Below are 24656 nucleotides of genomic sequence, written 5' to 3' on the forward strand. Positions count from 1 at the left end.
TGTCAGCGGCATAATGATTAGGGGGAGTATAATCAGCTGGATCTGATCAGCTTTTCCATTTCCGTTGACTGAAAATATTTCTTGGGAGATTCACCAAACTCCACAGATGTCCGAGACTAAAAATCAATGTAAGCCTTGGAAAAAAAATCTATAAATTTTTTTTTGGAAATATGTACAAAACTCGTTGAATATTGGAATGGTTCGGACCCGCTTTTAAGCTTTAACAAAACTTTAACATTATTAAAAGATCTAACTGGAAAAAGGTTCAATAAAGGTATCACAACTATTGAAGAAACCAAATTTAAAATTTTAATTTAATTTTCATTAAACGCTTTTTCTGCTTTTGGAAACTAAAGATGACTGGCGCTGGACAACTGGCGCTGAATAAAATGATTGAATAAACTACAAAATATATAAAAGCTTGTGTGTTCTTCTTTTCATGGATACAAATGGGGGATTTGGGTTGTGGAGAAGCAAATAATAAACACTAAACGTCTGCTCAACAATTTAAATTTATTCAAAAATAAATTAATTATTTTCCATCCATCGTTATTTTTTTTTTGTTTTATTTTATAAAATTCTTACACGACGTTTACATATATATAGAGAATGGGCGACATATCCACGAGCAGCTGTTGTGTCTTGTGTGTGGGTGGATCGGCCTTTCAACTGCGGCTACAAATAGGTATGATTGAATCTTTAGTTTGTTTTACACCAGAATTTAGAATTGTTCATCCAGGATGCCGTTGGAAAGTTATTGGGTCGGGGGAGCGGATCTTTATCTCGGTAGCGAGCAGATCTCGCAGGATTGCAGGTCGCCGCGATTGATGAATGTGCAGTGGTTGCACGTCCAGGTGTTATCATCCAGATCCATTGCATCCGCGCCAGCCACACCACCGGCATTGGCCGCTCCAGAACCGCTGGGATAGCTGGTGGTGCCACTGCAAGTGGGAGGAAAACCAAAATGAGTTGGGGGAATGGTTCACTGGAGAGAGAGGGAAATACTCACCCACTTCCGCCGGAACTGGCCTGGATGAGGGACTCGAGCAGCTTCCACACCTCTTCGTCCTTGAAGTCGGCCGCCCGATTGGGGTTCTTGGTACGCACCGCCTCCAGCAGTGAAGACATGTGCTGACGCAGCGGTAGCATGTCCATTTTGTACAGATAGACGAGCAAGTGAAAGTCGGAGATGGCCTCGAGGAACTCCTCCTCGCCCCAGGCGGACAGATAGCCGCTCAGGGCACTAAAGTCCTGCAGATGTCCGTCAATGTATCGGTTCTCGATGGGGAATGCCTGCCGCTTGTCATAGTTTGTGAACGTGTACTGCGGTTTAACCGGCGTGGAGGCGGGTACATCCACCAGCAGATATTCCACGGGCAGAGGACGTGCCAGACGCTGAACCTCGTTGCCATATTGATCTTTTTCCTGCATGCGTACAAACAAATAAAAGTAAACAAAGCGAGAAAGTGTAAGTACGAGCACATAATTGTAGGGCATAGGTGTTATCAGAGTGATATGAAATGGATGAAATCTAAGTAAAAATAAAAGTCCCTCTATAGAATATTGATAGCAATTTTTATTAAGAACCGAAGATAATGGCCACATACCTGCTCAGAAAAACGAATTAAAGCAAAATGCAACAGACTCATTATTCTGAAACGCACTGTACCGCCAGATACTGGACAGACAGCGTACGTGCCGTTGCAACTAGTTACCTATTAGAGGTGGGGCATGGGCGATTGCATGTTGCATGTAAAAATATGTACAAAAATCTATTTGAATATTGCCAATTCCCAAGATATATCACCTTTTTGCAAAGATAAATAAATGTTAAAACATTACATTTTTTATTCACTGAAATCGGAACTACTTTGGGCAACTTTTTGCTATTTTCAAATGGTCAAATATCCTTCGTGCGTGTTTTTGCTCGCCTTTCTCCCATCGTTGTTGCCAATAAAAACCACCCACTTGGTAGGATTATTTGCAAGCACATCTTGAAAACGGGGCAAACAAAAAAGAACAACCGATGCAAATATGCAGAAAAATAGTATTTTAGCATTGTTGCATGTCCCACTGACCTGACCTACATCTAAAACGGAAAAAACAGAACCGAGGACCTGCTGACGCACTGACGTCTGCTGTGCTCTCTCCCCCCGCAATTCCGCCCGTGGGCGGGCCACTCCCACCCGCTCTCTCTCTCTTGTGTTCCTCTCTTAAAGCTTCTGCAACCTGTTAGCTTGGCCGTATTCTCCTTGCAGGGGCTGGCGTGGCGTGGCCTGGTCTGGCCTGGACTTCAAGGCCGTCTGACTGTTTGCTGTGGGTCTTGGCACCAGGCTAAAAGCGGATGCAAGACATTCAGGGTTAGGGGGTCAAAGTCAGTCAAACAACAGTCCTGTCCGCGTCATAAGACACATTCAAGAGATTAAGCTAGAGCTTCTGGCTGCAGACTATCCTCCGCGACACACGGTTCCCCAGCAAAGAAAAATGCCATCCGAGTGCACTCCAGATTTCGTCCATAGTTTTCCATTGGACTTTCTAAAAACCCATTAGCCACACATTTTTTTTTGCCGAGTAATCTATTAGCGATATCCTGCGCCGAAATGTCAAATCTATTAACCATCATCCGGTGCAGGTCTGATTGAATTAATGGCCAGGAGCCAATGGCCAATGTCACAGCCAACCAGATGGAAATTTCTGTTAAAAAAGGTTTGATGAATTTTCCAGGCTGACGTTTAGGGTAGGCATCCGCCTACTAACCGTTAGTTGCTTTAATAACGCTGTTCCATGGGAAAACGCAATTATTTCAGTTTAACAAAGAGTGGGCGTGTCGCCGGACAGCAGGAGCGACATCAACAGTGACAGCGGGCAACATGCTTGCTTTGATGCAGGAAGAAGAGTCAATAAGTCGTGGCTCCGGTGTCCGCTCTCTCTCTCTCTGTGTGTGTGTGTGCACGCGCAGTGAGTGGACAGCCAGGGGGCAGTCGAAAGTGAGCAGTGGCAGGCCACGCAAGGTGGATGCAAAGTGCATTCAATTGGAATTAAATGCCATCCAATAGTTGCACATGGATAAGCAGATTACCGGCCAGCGGTGCCAGTGGACAACCGTCAAGGACAGGATACGAGGAGCTGCAAAATCAATCAGAAAAGGCAGCCATGATACCGAAAACGATGCGTTGCGTGCGTCTATAACTCAATCAGAATTCCCTGGGCCACACTAAACTTTTGTTTTACGGAAATTTCCTCTTCCCGTTCCCATTTCCGTGTTTAAATTGAGTTGCAAGTTTAGTCTTCCTGTCACGCCTCATTCCTGTTCCTGTTGCTGGTGCTGCCGAGGCATGCAAATTGCACTTGGCCACAGGTCGACCCATCATACAAGGGCCAGGACAAGGTACCAACCACCCACTTTACACACACGCATGGTTGCAGGCTTGGGGCTACCCTTTTGTCAATTGACAAGTTTGTTGAGCCACACGCATAACAATGGACTCCTAACAGACCTGGGGGCACGGCACGACGAATAGCTATGTGTATATCTCAGATTTACCGGAATTCCCAGCCTAATTCAATCAATGCGGGAAAAACAAAAGGGTCTCCCTCTTTTAAGCTTAGACAGTCACCTTTAGGAATATTATTATCTGTACATCGACACTCCTAAACGCTTGATTGAAGAACATAGCCAACTGCAAAATTAATGCCTCCTTCGAAGGAATTGCAAGGCCCTCAACCTAGGCCCTCATCGTAAGAACAAGAAACTTCACGTCACGTTTAAGAGCCCTCTAAAGTGGCTACCAAATGGCGCCAAAAACATACTTTGTTTTCTGTGTGGTAATGGTAGGGGAAAGGAAGCAGGACCGATACAGAAGAGTAATCCGATTATGGGATATCCACTATTACAATAACCACTCCAAGCGCAGCCATTAATGCTCCTCCTTACATTAAGTAGAAGAATAGATAATTTACAATAGAACATAAATAGTTTCCCACGAAACAGCATTTCACTGGAAATGAAGGCTGTAAAGGTTTTATAGGTCACAAGGTGTACATAAATAAAGCCCTCAATTACTATTTATACAAACTCTAAGAAAAAACCAGCGGTTAGCAGTCAACAACAAGCAAGGGCCCTCTGCTTTGATGTGGAAGTGGAAAACATTTAGGTAAAAATATAAAATAAATACAAAAGTTCTCAGAAGTGAGACCTCGAATATGCAAAAACCCACGCAAAGGGCCGGGGATTCAATATTTTTACAACCACACTTTATGTTGTTCCACAGAAGTCAATGAATAAGAAATCAGGTGATTTAATGCTACTCCATCCGCAATGAACGCACCCACATTTTACCAATTCTACGAAGCATTCAGCATACAAAAATCAGTGCAACGGGATATCAAAATTAGGTGCCAAAGCTTTGCTTCGAAATTTGCATGTCCAGAGAGAGAGCGTGACATTGACATTGGAACCAGATGGGCAGGCACTACACTGAAAAAGAGCGCCAGAGAGAGAGAGAGAGAGAGAGAGCTCCTCTACACAACGAAAGCTTTGCAAGCTCGTTCCCACACTGTTCTGGTGCTCATATAAAAGCCTTCGCCCACTGCGCTGGGCTGCATTTTCCAACAAAACGTGAACAGACCCTCGTCAAAATTATTTGTGCATTTTAACCCAAAGCTGAATTTTTTAAATATCCCACGCGACGCGTTAAAACTAAAAATATTCTTTTTGTTAGAAATAAGTTTTGCTATTTTTGTTGCGTTTTTTATATGCATATTCCATTCGGTTGAAAATGCTCAGTCGGATAGAGGTTTCAATGCGCTGGATTTTTGAAGCTCCATATAGACCCAAACATGTTTTGGACAGCAGTGGCCTCGTCCACTATTTCCTCATCGAACACAGAGCCATCGGCAGCCCTGGCCAGTGCAGCCCCGAACTATCACCAGCTCCACACGAAGCCGCCGCTCCGCTCCCTTAAAAACAGCTGGCAAAATAGCAATGCAGCATTCAAGACGCGTCTGCACCAGCAGCAGCAGGAACAAAAAGAGCAGAAGAAACAGCAACAGGAGCAGAAACAGCAACAGGACCAACAGAAGGAAATAGAACTAAAGCAGCAACAGCAACGGGAAGCACAGATAATTTTACATCAGGAAAAGCCACAGCAAAAGCCAGAAGAGGAAACAGAGCAGCAAGGATCAGTGGCAAAGAAGAAAATCGCTCCAAAAAGTGAAAGTGCCCGTAAAATGTTCAAAGCTTTAGCTGCCTCCTGCAAGTGCAAAAAGAAGTGAAAGAGAGTGTGGGAGTGCGTGTGGGAGAGCTGCATGAAAAAAAGTCCGTCCTCGAGTGCAGCCCAAGACATAGTCCAACTAACAACTGTTCCTGAGACGAAATAGTGCGTCCGGGTGAGAGTGCAAACCAAGAGTGTAAACGAAAAGAGTTAACCTAATAATTGGTAAAAAAGTACAGAGGAACGGAGGATTTTGAGCTAAGCAGTGTCCAAGCAATACTGAGAGACAGGAAAAGACTGGAAATGAGAGTAGAGGAATCGAATGCCCAAAACAATAATCACAATAACAGCCACAACTAAGGAACATTTTTTGATGCATTTTTCCTCTAGAGGATAGGAAAAAAACAGATAGACCAGACAACATAAATTTATGCGAAAAAATAATATAATACTATAAAAGAATCAGGTTGCTGTGAATATAACAAAGAATAAAAACTGCAATTAAATCGTTTTTATTCTGTCGATATTTTGAAAGGCGTGAAGGAGTGAAACTGTGCATACGCATAAGGTAAGCAGATGCAATTTTGGTTTTAGGCAGAGTTTAATGGAAGATTGGAAAATAGAGCTTAATCGATAGCAAGCGGTGCAAGCAGTGTAAAATATGGAGTTTCTTGTTACTCAGTAAGAGAGAGGAGATATGGGAACAATTCTCAATGGAAGCAGTTTTTTATCTAAAGCTGAAATCTCAAATCAAATAGTTTTAGTTATTATACAGATCGGAAGAATACATGTAAGAATGAAGGGTTTTTAGAAAAAGTCAGTACGAAGATTAAGTTTAATATTTGTATACCAAAATGTTATATGTTAAACATAATTTAGTGAAAAATGTATGTGCATCCGGTGCAAAAATCTCAGAATTTAATTATTTATTGATTTACTTTTATATTTTCAATCAAGCGCTTCATTTTGCAAGATACGACCTTCCTTAGATGTATTTGCATTCATATGTCATAAATCCCGAACATTCCACATTTCAGATCCATCAAAGTTTTGGTTTGATTTCAGCTGAAGGCTAATTTACATAAATATAGCCTGGCAGCAGCATCGTCGTCGTCCCATCAATCAGAAAAGGTCGATTGCCCGCAAAAGTATGCTAATTATTTGTCAACTCTTCTCGCAACCCAACAAACCAACAAACTCACACACATCAGAATACATATGCTCCTTTTCCTGTTTATTAAATTTGCCAAATGACTTTCCATCCTGGTGTTTGTGGTCTGGTATTTCACTTCCGCTCAGACTGGCACTTCCTGGAAAAATTAGAAATGTGTGCCTGCCATTTCCAAGGATACCAATTGCAGAGTGTCAAATGGGGTGTCCATTATATTCTTCCCCCTTTAGTTCCTTATTTTCTTGGATGTCCTTCGACTTGAAAATAATAAGTGAACTATTTGCCATATTTTCTCGGGGTTGCAGCTGTTTTATTATAGCCGTAATTTAAAGCTATTTGCGGTAAATAGGTGCCTTAATATTTAATACCGCAATCCACAACACAATACAATTTCTATTTGGATTGCCATTGAAAGTAAAGCAATGTATATGTTAGGCCTGGGTTCAGAGTTCAGAAGTAAATCTAAAATACAGTTAAAAACGTTCGACTGTTTGCTCATAGGGCTTGAATATTCGCTGCACGTTGGCATTGCCATTAAAATCGAAAGGACCAATTATCGCTATGCCCCTAGCTCCCGGCTTATGGCAACTAGAGCAAAGGGGAAGTTGCGGTTGAGTCCAGACTACGGCCACCGGACGGACCCTCCAAGGTGACGCACAAACATGTAATACATTTTAATAGCCTGACACAAGGCGCAGACATAAAACCAAGTCCAGTGCCCAATAGAACTGACAATGGGGTCCAGGGAAAAAGTGCGAAGACAGGCCACAAATTGCGTATTGATTTGCAGATATTCTTTCGCTTCTGTTCATGAATTTAAGCTAACTCTTTTCCCTGGTTTTTGCTGACGCAATTCTGGGTAGTACTTTGAGTGCAGAAAAGCATTCGCCAAGATTTTTGAATAGTTTAGGGGGAAGTGCATCGCTGTAATTTTTCCCTTATTGTGCATTCCGTTTTGAAAGCCCTTTCTTTAAGCTCAATTTAATTAACAATTTCAGAAAACAACAAAAAATTATATTAATTAAATGCGTGCTAGAGACCTTTTTTATGCCGTATTCATTGGGCTTCTGTGGCCCAAGACGCAAGGAGGCCATGGCAGGAAACATATCCCAATGGTGAATGGTTTTCCGTTTTTCCAGAGCGGCAAACTTTTATTTTCAGTTTTGAATTGCATGCGCTAACCGTTGATGGTTTAATATCAGCAATTAAAAGTTTTCCACGTCTGCTTTTATTTGCACAAACATCAAAAACTGCTCTCAGCTCTCTCATGGAAGCAAAACATTAGACAACGAAATGTGCAACAGACGTATACAAAATGCATGGCGACAGGAAATTATAGAAAATAATCCTTTTTCTCTTGTGGCCACAAACTTATAAAAATATTTAAAGTGCTGCAGAAGTTTCAGAGGGAAGTCTGAGATCTCAAATCTCTATTCAACTTAATGAATAGGAATTTTTTTTGTGAAATTATAGACTTATCTACCAATTCCGAATATCAAGCTATCATTACCTTTCTATTGTTCCAATATTTGTTGCCATATTTCCAAGAATCCACAAAAAGGTATTTCCCCAGCAGAAAAATATTTATGAAACTCCATCCAAAGAATTGTTAATTAGTGTCAACTCAGGACAATTATAAATAAAATAGATACCACAAACGTATAATTAACCACAGAGATAGCAACAAGACTTCTTCTGGACCCAAAGGTCCAGTGCTTCAGGGATATAAATATCCCATAATCTGCTTTTTACCTATAAAATCTTGTTTTTTTGTGGGCGAATGCGAATACCTACATAAAGTTTGTTTAATTAACATTTAACTCACGAACAGCAATTTCCAGAAACAACACGTGTTGGACAGAGCATTTGTTTTCCTAGTTTATTTTGAATATGTGAAAATTTGCTGGTTTAGCAAAGTGCCTTGCCGACCGCGACCGCACCGCAACAAAATTCGGTCGAAATGGAATACAATTTATTCGGAACAAGGAGTTATAGCAGCACTTCAAAATGTTGAAAACTTAATTGCTTAATGAATATTCTAGGCAAAGACGAAACAGTTATAACAGGGTTTGCAGCATTTGCCTCAAAATCTATCCACCATTAAGCATATCATATTTGCATATATGGGGGTAAATATTTGTTTGGAATTAAGCTGACAAACGACAGGCTGTTAATTTATTCTCGACTTTGTACAAATGGCAAAAGAAAAATCAAAAAGAAGGGTAGCTTGTGTGGGACGTATATTTAGATACCCTTATATACGAACGAATACCATGACAAACTGACCAGATTTATGAAGTGCGGTTAGAAGAAGTATACCTACAACTTCTATAACGAGGCACGCGCTTGTTCCGAACCACTCCTTTCGCTCCGAGAGTTATTCTTCGGCAACAAGTCGAACAAGAAACCAAAGGTATTCGCGCCCGAGGCTCGGGGCCGTAAATGCAATAAGAGTGTGTGTAGAAATCTAATATCCTTAAGTCTATAATAAATTATTATATTACAAAACTCTTCGAGAACCGGGTATGAAAAACAGACATCCCTGCTATTATACCCACACAGTAATGAAAAATGTAGAATTCCCTCTGAAAAGGGTATTGAAACCTACAACAAAGAGATGTTAAATGACACTCTGTCCATGCCTCGAAGCCCTTCTCTTTTGTATGTTTGTTAATACAAAAAAAACAGTAATAATAGCTTGTCCAGCAATTGCATGTGGGCGGGCCAGAGTTCATGATTAAAAAATACAAAACGTTTAGAATTTAATGCTGCTAAAACAATTAACTAAATATGTTCTCTAGTATTGGAAACGCAGGAAGTTAAAAGAAATATTCAAATAAAAGTAAAGCAAAATGGCGATAAATTCGAATTTGGTTCAAGGCTCTAAAGAAGACAAAAACACGAACCTCTGACGAGGAATATTTCTATTCAATTTCAATATTTGCAAGGAGAGCAAAAAATGTACCAAGAAAACGGGTAACGAGAGGATGGATGCTCAGGAAAGTCATGACTGTAAGCGTGAATATAATGTGCTTTTTGCGCTTTTGTTGAAAGGAGAGAAGAGCACAGAACGACTTAGGAGTGGGACAGTGGGAAGAGTGGCAGGCACTCCAATAAATAGAACACTGTGCAACAGGAATGTTCTTATCCTTCGATTAGAAATATTTTTACAGATCTTTTTACATCCGATAAAAATGTTTTATGGGGGCAAATACCTGTTTACCAATAGAGAATTTGACTTTCTTTTAGACAAATTTTGTAATTTTTAAAGTGTTCTGATTTCATTGCTTCTTACCGAATCTGAAAAATAGTCTTGTTGACCGAATCTTGTTGCACAGTGCAATTGCTGATGATGCCAGTCTGCAGCTGCAGACAACGTAAAGGATTTCCATAATTACAAAGGAAAAGGGGATGCGGAACGTGCAAAGGAAGTGAATAGCAAAAGAAATGAAAGAGTTCAAAGTGTGAATAATAAACAGAAAACAAAATAGCCGTAAGAAATGCCAGAAACGTGCGCTTCCCTGTCCAATGGAGAGGAAAAGAACGGGGAACAGGACAAATACGGAAAGTGTTTAAAACATTAAACCGTAGAAGGTCACCTCAAATGGTCAAACAACATTTGTCACAGACGTCTCTGTCACTCTGGGTTTCGTGTTTTGGTTGGGTCTCATGTTTGCTTTCTTTTGTCAGACGACAGGCGAAACAGGGCTTAAACTGACCAGAAAAAGGGCTAATTAGGCACACCAACTTATTTTTCACTCTTAATAGGGCTTAATAGGGAGAATAGCACATATAAATTACCTTTGTAATACTTCATATAAAATTCCATTAATATTTAAAAAAAAAAAAGTAATATTTTAATGTAAAATAAGTTATAAGAATTTCAAAAAGATTCGAAAACTTCATGAAGTTTAACGGCTGAAAGTTGAAAACGTATTGGGTTTAAAACTGTTTCAAAACCGGTGTTTAAAACTCTTTTTTTTATGCCGATTTCAATAATAACAATTTTTTATTTGCAAAAACAGTTTCTATAGTGACAAAGTCGTCAAGTTGGACAACACTGTTGGCCAAACTGAAAAACAGCTGCCTTTATTTTGGAAACCATTTTTTTACTCAGCGTGTCCAATGCCGAACAAAGTTTGATTACACAGCTTAAAACAAAGTTCTCATAACTGGGAAATTACGAGAAGTTTTTAAAGTGGAAATAGGCACGAAACTTTCGACTAACTAACAAGAAATGGGTAGATGGGTAGAGGCAGAGTACTAGGACGGGTAATGGTACCAACAATGGGAAGAATAGGATTATGTGAATACGGAATACGGAATATTTGAAATTTCCGTCGATTGATCTTATTTTCCTTTTTAATCCACAGATAGACGGACAGAATGGAGATTCCCAGTGAGCTTCTGCCGCTGCTCAGCTGCCCTCTGTGCGGGCGTCTCTACTCAGAGGAGGGCAGACATGTGCCCAAGTTGCTCAGCTGCCAGCACTGCTACTGCAAGGATTGCCTGGACAAGGAGCTGCTGTGGTCGTTGCCCTGCAATGGCCGAGAGTGGATCTGTGGCAGGTGCGGAATGAGCACCAAGCTCGAGCCGGATATGTTGCCCGAACCGGAGTACATCATCTATTTAATACGCAACTTGAGGGCCCTGCAGTTGGGACAAGTGATGATGGCGATGCAAGCGGGCCCCACCAGCCCCCAAGCTGTCGAGGCTGGAGCCGCAAAGCCCATCCCTGAGCCTGCAAACATGGCTGGATGGCTGGATGATGTCTGCGTGAACCGTTTCCTGACCAACAGCTGCGAGCATTGCTTGATCCATGGGTTGCCGAACACGACCTGGTGCCACAACTGTCGACATCTGATGTGTCGCGCCTGCGCCAATGGCGCGGCACATTCCGAGCACCAGTTGACCTGCCACATGGACTTCAGCGAGCTGGTCCACCAGCTGCTCTCCAATGAGATGGACAAAATCAAGAGGGCCTGCAGTGAGGTCGATGCGCTGGCCCGCCGCGATATGGCAATGCTTCGGGTTCTCTTTGAAGGCTGTCACCAGCTTCAGAATACCGTCAGAAAGGAGATCCTGGGCCACAAGCCCAGCATGGTTGTCTTGCACATGCGCGACTGGCTGATGCGATCCGAGACGATGCTCAGCCGCCTGTGGGGAGAGGGTGCCCTCGGGGTCTACGAGATGCATCAACTCCTGGGCCGGGCCTCCGCAAAGGTGAAGCTATTCCGCAAGCAGGTTTTGCATCTTCAGTTCCAGTATAACATGCGAGCCATCATCCAGGAGAATGGCATGCACATGCTGACCTTTGAGCTGCTCAACGAGCGAATTCTGGGTCTACAGCGGAACCCCAATCCCAATCCACCCCAGGGCATACCTGGGGACGGAGTGCCGCCAGCTTTGGTGATGATCAATTACTGCATCTACAACTACTGGCAACAGGTGCAGCAACAGGTGTTGCTGATGCCCCGCCAGGAGCATCCACCGCTCCACAGTCAACCCCGCCATGAGCACTCCCTGATGCTACCGATCAATAACCTGTGGCAGATATCTCCTCTGGAGCCAGCTCCCTCTACCAGCTGCAGCAGCCACAGCTTCTTGACCCACAACTATCCCCATCCGGCAGCCCAGCTCTTCAACAACGACTACAACCGCCTGAATCTGGGCCTACTGCTTGGACAGAACAATGCACAGTCACAGCAACAGCAACAGCATCAGCAACAAATGGGTAACCAAGCCTCCGGCATGCGTCAGCATGGGCATGGCCATGGGACAGCCATTGGATTGGTAAGCATTGGGCGGTTGCCCTTAGTACACTGTTATCCCATATATTACATGGATATGGAAATAGCAGGGCGTCTGGCCGGGCGAGTACTAATCGAAGTGAACAAGGATGCTGCGCCCCGGATGGCCGAAAACTTTGGCTCGCTTATCCGGCAGGATCGCGGCTTTGGGTACCGGGGATGCGTCGTCTTTCAGACCTGGGGCAACGAGAGCATTATCACGGGGGACTTTGAGTCGCAGAACGGTCGCGGCGGATATGCCGCCTTCGAGGAGCGCTTCTTTCAGCCGGACAACAGCAGACTAAAATCCCACCGGGGTGCGGTTGGCATGCGGCGAAGTCAGAAGCGACACGACCACCACGGACTCGTCGGCAGCCAGTTCCGGGTCCTGCTGAACGAACATCAGATATTTACGGCCATATTTGGCTACATAATCGATGGCATCGAAATGATAGACCGAATCGCTGCGACTGGCAACTCGATCGGGCGACCTGGTGTGCGATCCATCATCAAAGATTGCGGGTTGTACCGTCCTGTAGGAACTGAGAACCGATCGGACCAACCTTTACCCCCATGAGGAGCCCCATTACTCGGATCTACTATACACAATTTTTGAAGCATCGTAAAATATATGTAATATAAGATAAGACAGACAAGACAGGTGTTTTTTTGAAAGTAATCTCTTTGATGTCCGTTTTTGATTGTATTGTACAATATTGTATGTTATATTATAATATTGTTCCGTGGAATAACAAAACGAACAAGAAATAAAAAAGCCAAATTGTCAAAAATGAGACTTGTGAAACTTTTAGAAATATTTTACAAAACGGAATAATACCAAACAGAGAGAGAGAGAGGATAAGAGATAAAAAGCAACATTTTTAGGCTGTTTTAAATAATAATAATAGTAAAAAAAAGTATTATTTCTTTTTTGTTCTTCTATAAATACAAAGTCGATGGAAAATAGTTAATGATATTTGTGAAATTTCTTGGTATTTAAGGTCTAAATGGAAATTGGTTATTGGCTATTAAATTTTATAGGCATAAGGTATACATGAAACACAATCCTACAATCCGTAGGATGTTTCAAGCGCTACAACATTACCTGGCTATGAAATAAAAAATTAATACCTTAACTAAAAGGTATTTTAAAAATTATAGATATCCAATAAAACATAATAGCTACATCTGAATGGAAATCTTATAAAATAGCACGAAAATTGAGAAATGATTCCAGATAAAGATGATATCTATATCTACATACATATATATATATATATATATATCTACAATAAAGTAAACTATGCAATATATCAAACGATATTCTATTTAGTACACACTACGTGATCTATGAAAGACATTAAATATCACATCTTTGTACGTCTGTAAAACATCTCAATACATTCGAGGTACACTTCATATTTACGATGAAGTAAATTAATGCAAATCGAATACAGAACACTACGATATACGATACACGATACACGATACACGATACGATATACGATTGATATAAGGTTTCCACCTACAAGAAACTCTCTACATCTTTGTCGATATTGTAACACTAACTAATAAGAATCTCTATAAAAAAAAAACAAGAAATAGGTGAAATCTTGCGTAGATGTTAACTATATTTACAGGAGATTTATCCATAAAATCACAAAACAATAGCGATTTACCAGAAGTAAATGTTTGATGTCTATATAAGCTTTTGTTGTGACCATTATAAACGAATTGTGACATAAGAATAGTTCTATAGACATATATCATAAACAAGGAACAAGTGATTTTATTTAAAAGTAAATCAAAACGAAGGATCAATTGAAGTCTAGAAGCTTTAGGAATCGAGTAATTTTGATATTATATATGCAGAGGTATACGAAATATTTGAGTTAGGTTTAGGTCGGTTTAGCATTGCGTTTTGATTTATTATTATTCATATTAATCTTTTATCAATCAAGCAGAATTAAAAAAAAAAAGTAAGAAAAAGATAGTATTATTCGAAACATATACGATTAATAAGAGATATAAAACATATATGTGATGGATGATATTAAAAGATAAGATATGGTAATACACAATACACAGCAGATGAGGCAATTATACATTCGTTTGTAAATGGAACGAATGTAATTACTACAGAAAATTAATTTATATTTTAACTTGTCTATTAATATTAATAAGAATCGTGTAATTTAAATTAATTAAATTTAAATATTAGGTAAAAGAAACATTATATTTGTTATATTATTTGATTAAATCAAATCGAAAATTCTTTGAGTTCAAATATATGACAAAATTAAATTAATTTTTAAGGAAAGTCTAAGATTTCAAAAAAATCATCGAAACGGTGGCAAAAAAGCGCATCAAACACGAAGAAATCTCAAATAAAAATTTGCTCAAATGGTATATAGTTTACCGAGAATCCAAGTAATCGTATAGGTACTATATCCATACTTGTGTTGTAAATGTGTCTGGTTATTAATTCTTAAGACGTGTTTCTTGTAAATCATAATTGGTATGGATTTTTGGCAAAGAGCACTCCACAGAGCAATGATGCGAAGTACAAACACAAGCGGAGAAGGGAGAAGAGAACGAATAATGGTCATTAAAATCCAGAGGATTTAAAAAGATACCCACACACTACACCGAGTTTAAAGGTATTTAAGTGTTAAATGTCCATAGATAATCAAACTTTACATAGCTTTTAAGCAATAATCGAAATGTAATCCCTGTTCAATTGGTGTCTAAATATGCAGTGTGTTTAAATGTGAAAGTTTTCAATAAATGTTGCAGAACTCAAACCCGAATGGAAGGCACATCATATCGATTATATCACTCACCTTATAGAAGACATCTGGAACATACTGCTTATCTGTGGACTCTCGCACATATCCCAATTCGGGAGCCTCCTTAGTGGGTACCAGACAATCATCTCGGACCAGAGCCATGCACTGGGCAGACACCGCATATCCCTCCATATGCACTTGTTTGGTTTGATCTCCTAAATGCATATGGAATGTTAGATTACTGCTCGATGGTAACCGAGTGATAGAAAACACTTACCCGTCACACAAATGGTCACAAACTTTGAGCCAAAGACGCCATTTGAGGCATATTTACATGGATTGGGATGACGATTCTGCAGCTCTCCGGCCGTTATGCACTCCTGGGCGGTGAGGAAGTGGGTCTCGATGCCACGAATCTGCTTCACAGTTCCTGCAGTTGCATCATCCGTGATAAGATCAGTGAATATCCAACCAATCTATAAAAAAAAAAAAAATAAAATGTAGTAAACATATAGTGTAAAAGAAGTGTCTTTACAGCGCACCTTCTTCAGTCCTAACGCATTGGCTACAGCATCGACTTCGTCGTTCCCCTCATCGGGGAACATATTGATCGAATCCCGTGTCGATTCCTGCGGTGGCTCATAGATCGCTGCCACCGTGGCGCGTATGCCGAGCGGTACATCTGTATGCGGCTCATACGTGCCGTACAAATAGCCCATACGCTGGTGGCCAGTGGTACGCCAATAGTTTAGGAAACGTTCTACAATTTTGGTATTCTCGAACATGACATTGTCCACATGACGATAGGTCTGACGGTTCAGGGTTATGGCCGATGGCTGGCACTTGGAGCATATGCCCTTGGGCCATGGCGGATGTTCCCTACAGCCTGTCTTGATGCGGCAATTGATGTCATCGAATACAAAGTATTTGCCATGATCCATGCCTGATGTCTGCTTGCGTATGTACGAATGAAACGACAAGTGCTTGATGTTATTCTCCTTCAAATAGGCCTCATCATAGGGTTCCAGCGGCGAGCAATGAACGCAACGGCCATTGGCATTGTGATGGCAGCTTTAATTAATAGATTTTTAAATATGTTATAAACTTAATCGATATAGGAAGATCCCCAAACTTACAGCTTGCTATCGCGTTCGCGCTTAATAGTGCCATCGGCTTTGGACAGGTTCAGATCCACCTCATCCTCGATCACGTTAATTGAGGGCCGAGCGCTGTTCGTATTGCTGTTGCTCAGCTTTTCGCTAGCTGCAGTCGACTTGAAAACCTGATTTTCAATGGCAACGGTACTGGTGCGCTGCAAAGACAAAATTGAGTATGAAAATATGGTTGAATTCCATTAGAAACATTCGACTTACCCGCGTCGAAGTGCCAGCCATTTGTTTTAAGTATATCATGTCGCCATGCTTCAGTGCGGTTCCCACAAGCTGGGAGCCACTGGCCTGAAGTTCTGTAAGAAAATTACGCTCCTTGAACAGGCCGAATCCATCCACTTGCATGGCAGTCTGAACGCTGTCATATAGTTGCTTCAAATTTGACTTGGGTGAGATCTCAATGCGTTTGATGCCCTCCGCAGACTGCACTCGTACTAGCTGTAATAAAAAGGAAAAATAGAGTTCATTATCAAATAAATTGAATTTGATTTTTAGGGGGAACCAAACCGATTGTTTGCATAACAGAAACAGACGATGGCGGGCAAAGGCATAAACCAAATTGCGTTTTTTGTATAGAAGGTTCTCAAGCATCAGAGGAGCACTGGCCATGTCGTGGAGCTGTGTTCTGTGCTGGGCTGGGTGCTGGGTCCTGGGTGGGTGAGTGGCTGGGTGGTGGGTGGTAAGTGTAGCTTTGGAAGCTACTAAAGCCTTAAAAGGCCTTTCTTATTTGATGTTTGGAACTGTACGTCATGAAGGCGCAAAGTTGACTGTGAAAATTTGTTGGCAACGCAATAAAAACAAATGCATTTGTTGCCAAAATGCGCCAGAGAGCGCCCACTATTCCCCCTACTTCCGCATTTGAATTAAATAATAGATTTGTTCTCTTAAGACCTCTCTTAATTTGCCATCAATTGCATCAATCTCTTGCTACTGAAATATGTATTTAGATTATCGTTTAAAACCAAAACCTTCCTTCTCTCTTTCTGCACACCCACCACCCCCTTTCCCATTAGTGCACTTTTACATTCAAAATCTACAAGTCATTGTACTATTTATTTGCTGTCTGCTTTGGCTAGGGTATTATTAAAAGAAACCCTATATTTTATACAGATAGCAGACCCCATCCACGGCCTTGGACCAAGCGGCAGCACACATTTTCCGATGCACTTTCCATATTTCACAGTTTTCCCAAAATTTATATTTTCTGCCGAGCAACGGCGACAGAAACAACAACAACGCGGCGGGTCGATTTTGTTTGCCGGCTTTTGCGACTATGTGTCCCCTTTCGGCAGGGGAAACACTCTACAGACACTTCACAAACTTATTGGTGGTTTAGAGGACACGGAATTAGCAAATTTTATATTGTTGTTAAAAATATACTTACAATTTTGTCGGACATTGTCGGCTATTGTAATCAGTGTGACCGCGGAGCTATCGTTAAAATATACCGTCCGACCCTCAGAAATATATCAAAATACACCGTCCCATTTAAAAAATATACCGTAAATATACTGACGAATTCAAGTTATATTTTACATATTCCTCGTTTTTGAAATTCCGTGGAATATTACCACCTATATAGAATATTTAGCCATGCCCACATAATTTTATCCGAGTAGTGAATCTCTTTTCTAATTGACTGGTTTATTTTAAACATTCGCTTTTATTGCATTTTGCGTAAAAATAGGTTTTAGCAAAATAGGTCAAACAAAAAAGGTTTTAGCGAAATAGGTCAAGACAAAAAAAAAGAAGGCTAACTAAAACTCCTAGTTCTGCCCACATATTTTTAGGCTGTTGATGAATAAATATGTTTCAAGATTTGCTAGGTTTTAGTCTTTGCTTTTATTGTATTTTTGCTAAAACAAGGCCTCAACAAAAAAAAACAGTCGCAATATTGCTGGTATTTGAAGACATGATGCGTGTATTTGCCTTTGTACACCCTATTTGTATAATACAATAGAATATATAATTTAAAGAGACCTTTTCCCAAATTGATATGTTTTAGACACATTAATGTGTATTATTAGTATCATGTATATTTATCTCAATGTTCATACATTTTCTCAACTCTATAACGTCCTTTTCCCTAGGGTATGAAAATTTGTGTTGCCGGTAAACATTGTTATCAACCGGTTATTCAACAATAGATATGTACTCGTTTATTATCTTATGTCGAATATTCCCAGCTATATAGATTTCTCAGTTTTGCCCAGATAATTTTATATGATTGATGAATCAATTTTAATCAGGATTAACTACTTTTAAGTATGGGTTTTTTTGTTTTGACAAAAACACGGTTTCAACAAAAATGTTCAATAGTCGCAGTGTTGTCAGGTCAATATTGCTGGTATTTGCAGACTCATTTGTTGTCAACCAGGGTATGGGCATTTGTATACCCTATTTCGTTAATATTAGATTAAGATACTGTTTTCCAAGCTGCTTTCAAATGTAATTAATAAAGGCCTTTTCTTAGATTGAATTTTTTGGTCTATTCATGCATTTGATTAGTTATTTGTGTATAAAACCTGATCCCAAAACTCATTCTTAATCTCCGTAAAAAAAAAACACTAATGGCAAAATATCGTGTTAAACAGAGAATACATTTTTTTTGCATTAATTAAAGCCTGGGATGACAGTTCTATAACATCCATTTCCCCCAGGGTATGTGTACATGGAATTAGCAACATGTTTGCGTATGGAATGAGTCTCATTGTTGTCAACCGGGGAAAAGAGGTCCTTACCCGATTCAAGTTCGGTTATCGATACTATCGACTGGATACGAGTGGTGCGCGCCAAATATAAATTTTTTGAATGTGAACGACAAGGATTTAAATGTTGTCAACCGGGTCATTACCGATTCAAAAATACGACGAATTCCTCAATTTTGATATCCCGTCGAATATGGCCAGCTACTATTTTTTGAATATTTTTATTTTTAAAAAGAAGCTACTGTGCAACACTGGTTACTAGTCAGTATTTAATGGTATCGATATTAATTAAGCGCGCACATTTCAATTTAAATGTATTTATATAGCGGCGTGTTTTACAAGTATGCAACAAACAACAAATTGTATTTTATCTAATGGAAGACTGCAAATGAAAGCATGTGCTGCGGGCTCCTTGAACTTCAATCGTACTTCAGATTTCCCATGCAAATGTACTTGATATCCACATAATCATCGATGCCATGATGGGAGCCTTCGCGTCCTATGCCAGACTCCTTGACGCCGCCGAATGGCGCCTCTGCGGCCGAGATCATACCCTCGTTGACGCCCACCATCCCCACCTCAAGGCGCTTGGCCACCCTGAAGACCTGCTGCAGATTCTCGCTGTAGAAGTAGCCGGCCAGGCCGCGTCTTGTGTCGTTTGCCTTTTGTATGGCCTCCGTCTCGTCCTTGAAGCGGATGATGGAGACGACGGGTCCGAATACCTCCTCCGTGTAAAGCTGGGCCGTGGGTGGGACATCTGTGATGATCGTGGGCGCATAGAAGAGCGGCCCAATCGATGGCAGAGGCTTGCCTCCTGTTATGACGTTCGCCTTTTTGCCGCGAGCATCCTCCACAAAGCCGCCGACCTTCTTGAACTGCATCTGGTTGATGAGGGGTCCGATCTGGACATCGTTGGCCTTACCATCGCCGATCTTGAGCGCCTCCACTCGCTGCTTCAGTTGCGTCACAAACTTTTCGTAGACGCCGTCCTGCACAAAGAATCGGTTGGCCGAGACGCAGGTCTGGCCGCAATTACGGAACTTGGATGCCATGGCTCCCTCGACGGCCTTCTCCACATTGGCCGAGTCGAAGACAATGAATGGCGCGTTGCCGCCCAGCTCCAGGCAGATCCTCTTAATTCCATCCGACGAGTTGCGGAAAAGGAGCTTGCCCACCTCAGTGGATCCGGTAAAGGAGATACCGCGAACGTCTGGACTCTTGCAGAAGAGGTCGCCAATGGGGGCCGCCTTGTTGGTCGTGACCACATTAATCACTCCTTTGGGAATGCCCGCCTCCTCGGCCAGCTTGGCCACAGCCAGAGCGGTCAGCGGTGTGTCCTCTGAGGGCTTTACCACCACGGTACAGCCCGCAGCCAGAGCAGCGCCAGCCTTGCGGGTGATCATGGCCAGTGGAAAGTTCCAGGGTGTGATTAGGGCTGCTACACCAATGGGCTGCTTCATTACGATGATCTCACGATTAGCCACAGGACTGGGAATGATCTCCCCGTAGATGCGACGAGCCTCCTCTGCGAACCATTCGACAAAGGCATTGCCGTAGGCCACCTCCCCTTTGGACTCGCTAATGGGTTTGCCCGATTCAGCGGTCATTATCTCGGCTATCTCCTGGCTATGCTGCTCGATGAGTTTGTGCCATTTCTGAAAAGCGCGAGATAAGCTTATCAGAATTATCTATTCACGGGCGGGCTCTACTCGAACTGGATCTCACCTTTAAAAGGTTGGAGCGATCTTTGGCTGTCAGAGAGCGCCACTCCTTGGACTCGTATGCCTGCTTGGCCGCATTGATGGCATCCTGGGCATCCGACACGGTCATGTTGGGCACATTCCCAATCACCTCGCCGCTGGAGGGGTTCCTCACCTCGAAGGTGGCGCTGTTGCTGGAGTCTATCCAGTTGCCATTGACTAGAGCCTTGCTCTGCACCAAAGCCGAGAAACTGCGCATTTTACTGAAGCTGGATCTGCTTGTGATAGGGCGGAGGTGTCGCCACATTCTGCCGGACAAATCAATCAATAAACAAGAACATTAACAATTGGTTAAAAATCGATTCGATTGTTGTTGCTGCCAGCCGGTATCTCTCTCTCACCTGTTTGCCGTACAGGTATCAGGTATTTGGCCAAAGTATTATCTAAGCCGGAATCAGGGCAATTCGCTGGGTGCTAAGTGCTCTTCTTTTTGCTTTTTATTCGAGCGCTTTGATTGCTTTTAATTGATTTTAATTTGTACTACGCTCTGAACCATTGTGACCGCGGACTTATCGTTAAAATATACCGTCCGACCCTCAGAAATATACCAAAGTATACCGTATTAAAAAAATATACCGTAAGCTACCGTACTAACGAATTCCAGTTCTATTTTACATATTCCGTTTTTGATATTCGGTGAAATATTACTAGCTATATAGAACATTTAGCCATGCCCACATAATTTTATCCGATTAGTGAATCTATTTTCTAGTTGACTGTTTTATTTTAAACACTCGCTTTTTTAGCATTTTGCATAAAAAGAGGTTTTAGCGAATATGGTGAAACATAAAAAACGAAAGAGGATAGTCGTTCCTATTGTTCAATTTTGATATTACGTCCAATATTATTAGGTAGATAAACCATTTTGCCATGCCCACATAATTTTATACGATTTATGAATCAATTTTATACTTAACTGGCTTATTCTAAATACTTGCTTTTATTGGATCTTGTCTAAAAAAAAGTTTTAGTGAAATAGGTCTATCAAAAAAACCAAAGAGGATAGTCGATCATATTGCTCAATTTAGAGATTCCGTTGAATAATTCTAGCAAACTAAAACTCTTAGTTCTGCCCACATAATTTTATGCGGTTGATGAATAAATTTGTTTCAAGATTGGCTAGTTTTTAGTCCTTGCTTTTATGGTATTTTGGCTAAAACAAGGTTCAACAAAATAGTTTAAAAAAAAAAATAGTCGCAATATTGCTGGTATTGAAGACATGATGCGTGTATAGGCCTTTGTATACCCTATTTCGTTAATTTACTATGAAGACAATATGTTTTAGACATATTGATGCATATGATTAGTAGTAGTTTATATATATCCTTATACCTATTCTTGGTATCCTGGGATGACAAAAATAAAAAAAATCGCAAACAATAAAAATCAGAAATAATCATTATCCAATAAAAATCAAAAATAATAATAATAAAATAAATGTTTTGATCCAAAAATAATAATTATTTAATAAATATCAATAATAATATTTATACAAAAAAAATCAGAAATAATCAATATTCAATAAAAATCAATAATATTAATTATACAATAAAAATCAGAAAAATTCATTACTCAATCAAAATCAAAAAATGTCTTTTTATTTTTTGAGTTTTATTAAGGTATGAAGATAAAACGTAGTTAATAAATTTTGCCCACATAATTTTATCCGATGAGTGAAACAATTTTCTACTTGACTGGAATATTCTAAATACCTGCTTTTATTAGATTGTGTCTAAAATAAGGTGTAAACAAAGAAGGTCAACGCAAAAAGGGGCCCAATTCTTTACGAGGGTTGGTTGAATAGTATTCTGAGCTGGGCGCAGAACTTGAATTTCCAAGATTTCCTTCTTCAATTATTCAATATTATAGTATGTGATTTATCTCTTTTCGGAGGAAAGTTATAATTTCGAATTATAGATTATTAATAAAACCATAGCCATCAGATACGGAATCCAATTGGATTGGAATCGCCGACCCTTTAAAACCAGATCTACTTGACATGAAGATTGAAGTTTATGCTCCTCTAGAACATCCATGGTGAGCCCGTATTCCCACTTCCTAAATTAAAAATCGATCATATTACTTGGACAAAACTATATTTAAATTGAAACTAAAAACAGTAAAATATATAAAATAATCTTTTGACTCTTAAATCTGTATATAAACTTTGTAACTGAATTTTTGTTGTGATAAAGGTGAGCTAACTTAAACCTGTTGTGTGTTGCGCTAAGCGACAGCCACAAAAAACCTGCTGGGCAGCATTTTGTGGTCGCTCCTAAATTGATTGATGCTGGTTACTCTTGCTGTGTGTGGACTTAAAGCTATTAGTTTTTGTAGATTTTTCTTCCTGCGCACCTGGGACACGGCCACCAGCCCACGCCCCAGCCCCAGCCCATGCTTGCTGGCCGAACTGTTTAGATAAGATATAATCGATTTTCGTATTGCCATCACGGTTTCAACAGTTTGGCCATGGATATCCGCCAACCAGGCTCTCCCTTATGAAATAATGCAGCTACTCTTCTCCTGGGGATTACCATTCTCATTCTCAATCAGTATTAGTAGCTGATGAAATATGTCTCCAACAGACTGCGTCAACAAAGAGAGATATGAGAATAGAGCATTCATTTTATTGCAAAAAGGATACTTGCCTCATTTTGTTTGGCGGATGTTTCGAGAAATGCAGCTCGCCAGGATTCTGCCAGTTTCTTGCCCTCTTCTGTGGTTACAGTTCGCTCTTGATGCAAATCGGTTTTATTGCCTACTAACACTACAGGTACACTGCAAAATATAATAAATTATTAAAGAATTTCCATCGTATATTGCAAATTTGCGTACTATTTTTTGCCCATCACATCTAAAAGTTTTTCGTATATAATTTTGATAACTTCAAAGGACTTTTGGCTCGTTATTGAATAGACCAGGACATAGCCATGGAAATCCATGCTGTATTGTACCGGGAATATGCTGTATTCGTCCTGGCCAGCAGTATCGATCAGCTTCATGTCATACTCCTGCGAGTTGACCTTGGTCTCCTTGGTGAATGCTAAATAAGGTAGAACAAATTTAAGTTTTAAAAAATTAAATTCTCTCATTCGGATGGTGCATGCTGCCATCGCATGATGATGATGCATCTCATCCTACTCCGAAACGTCATCGCACTCCTCTTGAAAGGGGAGAACAGCTGCTGCCTGCGCACGCACTTACTATTCTCAATCGTTGGGTCATACGAGTCCACAAATTGGCCTTCAACAAACTGTATGCTGAGCGATGATTTGCCTGCAGGTGAAACGTAAATTATTACTGGGAATTTTTCGTCAGCTCGTCAGAGTTGTTGCTATTGCTGTTCGAGTGAAATACTACGCAATTAAAGAGCCCAAACAGCAACAACAGTCATCGAAACGCTGGAGGGGAACTAGGGTTCAATCAAACACTCACCCACAGAACGGTAGCCCATTATGGCTATATTGCGTTCTTTTGGTGGCATCTTAGGCGTGCTAAATACACCCAATTATGTTTTAAGGTTTAGGGGCTTTTTGCCACTTTTCTTTTATTGTTGTCGCCCCTTTCGCCTTTCTATGTGTGTGGGGGACTCTCTGCGGGCGTAATAGTGGGGCAGCCTAGTGCTTTGCTTTTCGAAATTATGCTTGCTCAAGATACTTGTTGCTATCACAGCTTGTAGCTTTTTTAATGATATTTAATTCAATTATTATGTATTATTTCCACTGAAACAACGATACAGCCAAGCAAAAAATCTGAGCAAGATGAAATATACGACCCTCAGAAATATACCAAGACATACCGTCCCATTTAAAAAATATACCGTAAATATACTGACGAATTCAAGTTATATTTTACATATTCCTCGTTTTTGATCTTCCGTGGAGTATTACTAGCAAGATTGATCTCTCAGCCCTGCCCACATTATTTTATACGATTGATGAATCTATTTTCTACTTGATTGGCTTAATTTTAACACTCGCTTTTATTGGATTTCTATATAACGTTAAAAATTGACAAAATATACTAATATATACCGATATATTGTCGGTTCAATTTT

The 24656-nt window shown here is 40.6% G+C and overlaps 5 protein-coding genes across 9 annotated transcripts; 2 read left to right on the top strand and 3 right to left on the bottom strand.

Moving 5' to 3' along the window:
* Window positions 1-563: 563 nt before the first annotated feature.
* On the bottom strand, window positions 564-17599 carry LOC108155051 (nuclear protein localization protein 4 homolog). Of its 3 annotated transcripts, none has more exons than XM_017285627.2 (8): window positions 17516-17599; window positions 16336-16569; window positions 16099-16274; window positions 15505-16033; window positions 15240-15438; window positions 15017-15177; window positions 1010-1425; window positions 564-941 (listed from the first exon to the last, which is right to left on the bottom strand). In XM_017285627.2, the coding sequence occupies exons 1-8, from the start codon at window positions 17528-17530 to the stop codon at window positions 779-781; spliced, it is 1893 nt and encodes a 630-aa protein (XP_017141116.1). In that variant the 5' UTR covers window positions 17531-17599; the 3' UTR covers window positions 564-778. The 3 variants fall into 3 exon arrangements, with proteins under 3 accessions (XP_017141116.1, XP_017141117.1, XP_017141115.1); XM_017285628.2 differs by lacking the exon at window positions 17516-17599 and adding an exon at window positions 17303-17320; XM_017285626.2 differs by lacking the exon at window positions 17516-17599 and adding an exon at window positions 16639-16893.
* On the top strand, window positions 4632-5296 carry LOC108155058 (putative uncharacterized protein DDB_G0274435). The gene has a single exon (XM_017285642.2). The coding sequence runs from the start codon at window positions 4840-4842 to the stop codon at window positions 5272-5274; it is 435 nt and encodes a 144-aa protein (XP_017141131.1). The 5' UTR covers window positions 4632-4839; the 3' UTR covers window positions 5275-5296.
* LOC108155052 lies at window positions 5697-15124 on the top strand. Of its 3 annotated transcripts, none has more exons than XM_017285630.2 (3): window positions 5697-5781; window positions 10758-12177; window positions 12242-12363. In XM_017285630.2, exons 2-3 carry the CDS (start codon window positions 10771-10773, stop codon window positions 12266-12268), a joined length of 1434 nt encoding a protein of 477 aa, XP_017141119.1. In that variant the 5' UTR covers window positions 5697-5781; window positions 10758-10770; the 3' UTR covers window positions 12269-12363. The 3 variants fall into 3 exon arrangements, with proteins under 3 accessions (XP_017141119.1, XP_017141121.1, XP_017141118.1); XM_017285632.2 differs by having other exon boundaries at window positions 12245-12363; XM_017285629.2 differs by having other exon boundaries at window positions 10758-15124.
* Window positions 17600-19094: 1495 nt separating the features above from the next.
* Window positions 19095-21099, bottom strand: LOC108157182 (succinate-semialdehyde dehydrogenase [NADP(+)] GabD). The gene is made up of 3 exons (XM_017289105.2): window positions 20941-21099; window positions 20565-20847; window positions 19095-20494 (listed from the first exon to the last, which is right to left on the bottom strand). The coding sequence occupies exons 2-3, from the start codon at window positions 20844-20846 to the stop codon at window positions 19259-19261; spliced, it is 1518 nt and encodes a 505-aa protein (XP_017144594.1). The 5' UTR covers window position 20847; window positions 20941-21099; the 3' UTR covers window positions 19095-19258.
* Window positions 21100-22678: 1579 nt separating this feature from the next.
* Window positions 22679-24365, bottom strand: LOC108157339 (GTP-binding protein Rheb homolog). The gene is made up of 5 exons (XM_017289357.2): window positions 24035-24365; window positions 23804-23875; window positions 23435-23642; window positions 23248-23377; window positions 22679-23185 (listed from the first exon to the last, which is right to left on the bottom strand). The coding sequence occupies exons 1-5, from the start codon at window positions 24081-24083 to the stop codon at window positions 23096-23098; spliced, it is 549 nt and encodes a 182-aa protein (XP_017144846.1). The 5' UTR covers window positions 24084-24365; the 3' UTR covers window positions 22679-23095.
* Window positions 24366-24656: the final 291 nt, after the last annotated feature.

Source organism: Drosophila miranda, chromosome 2 (assembly GCF_003369915.1).
Source record: "Drosophila miranda strain MSH22 chromosome 2, D.miranda_PacBio2.1, whole genome shotgun sequence".
Classification (NCBI taxonomy): Eukaryota; Metazoa; Arthropoda; class Insecta; order Diptera; family Drosophilidae; genus Drosophila; species Drosophila miranda.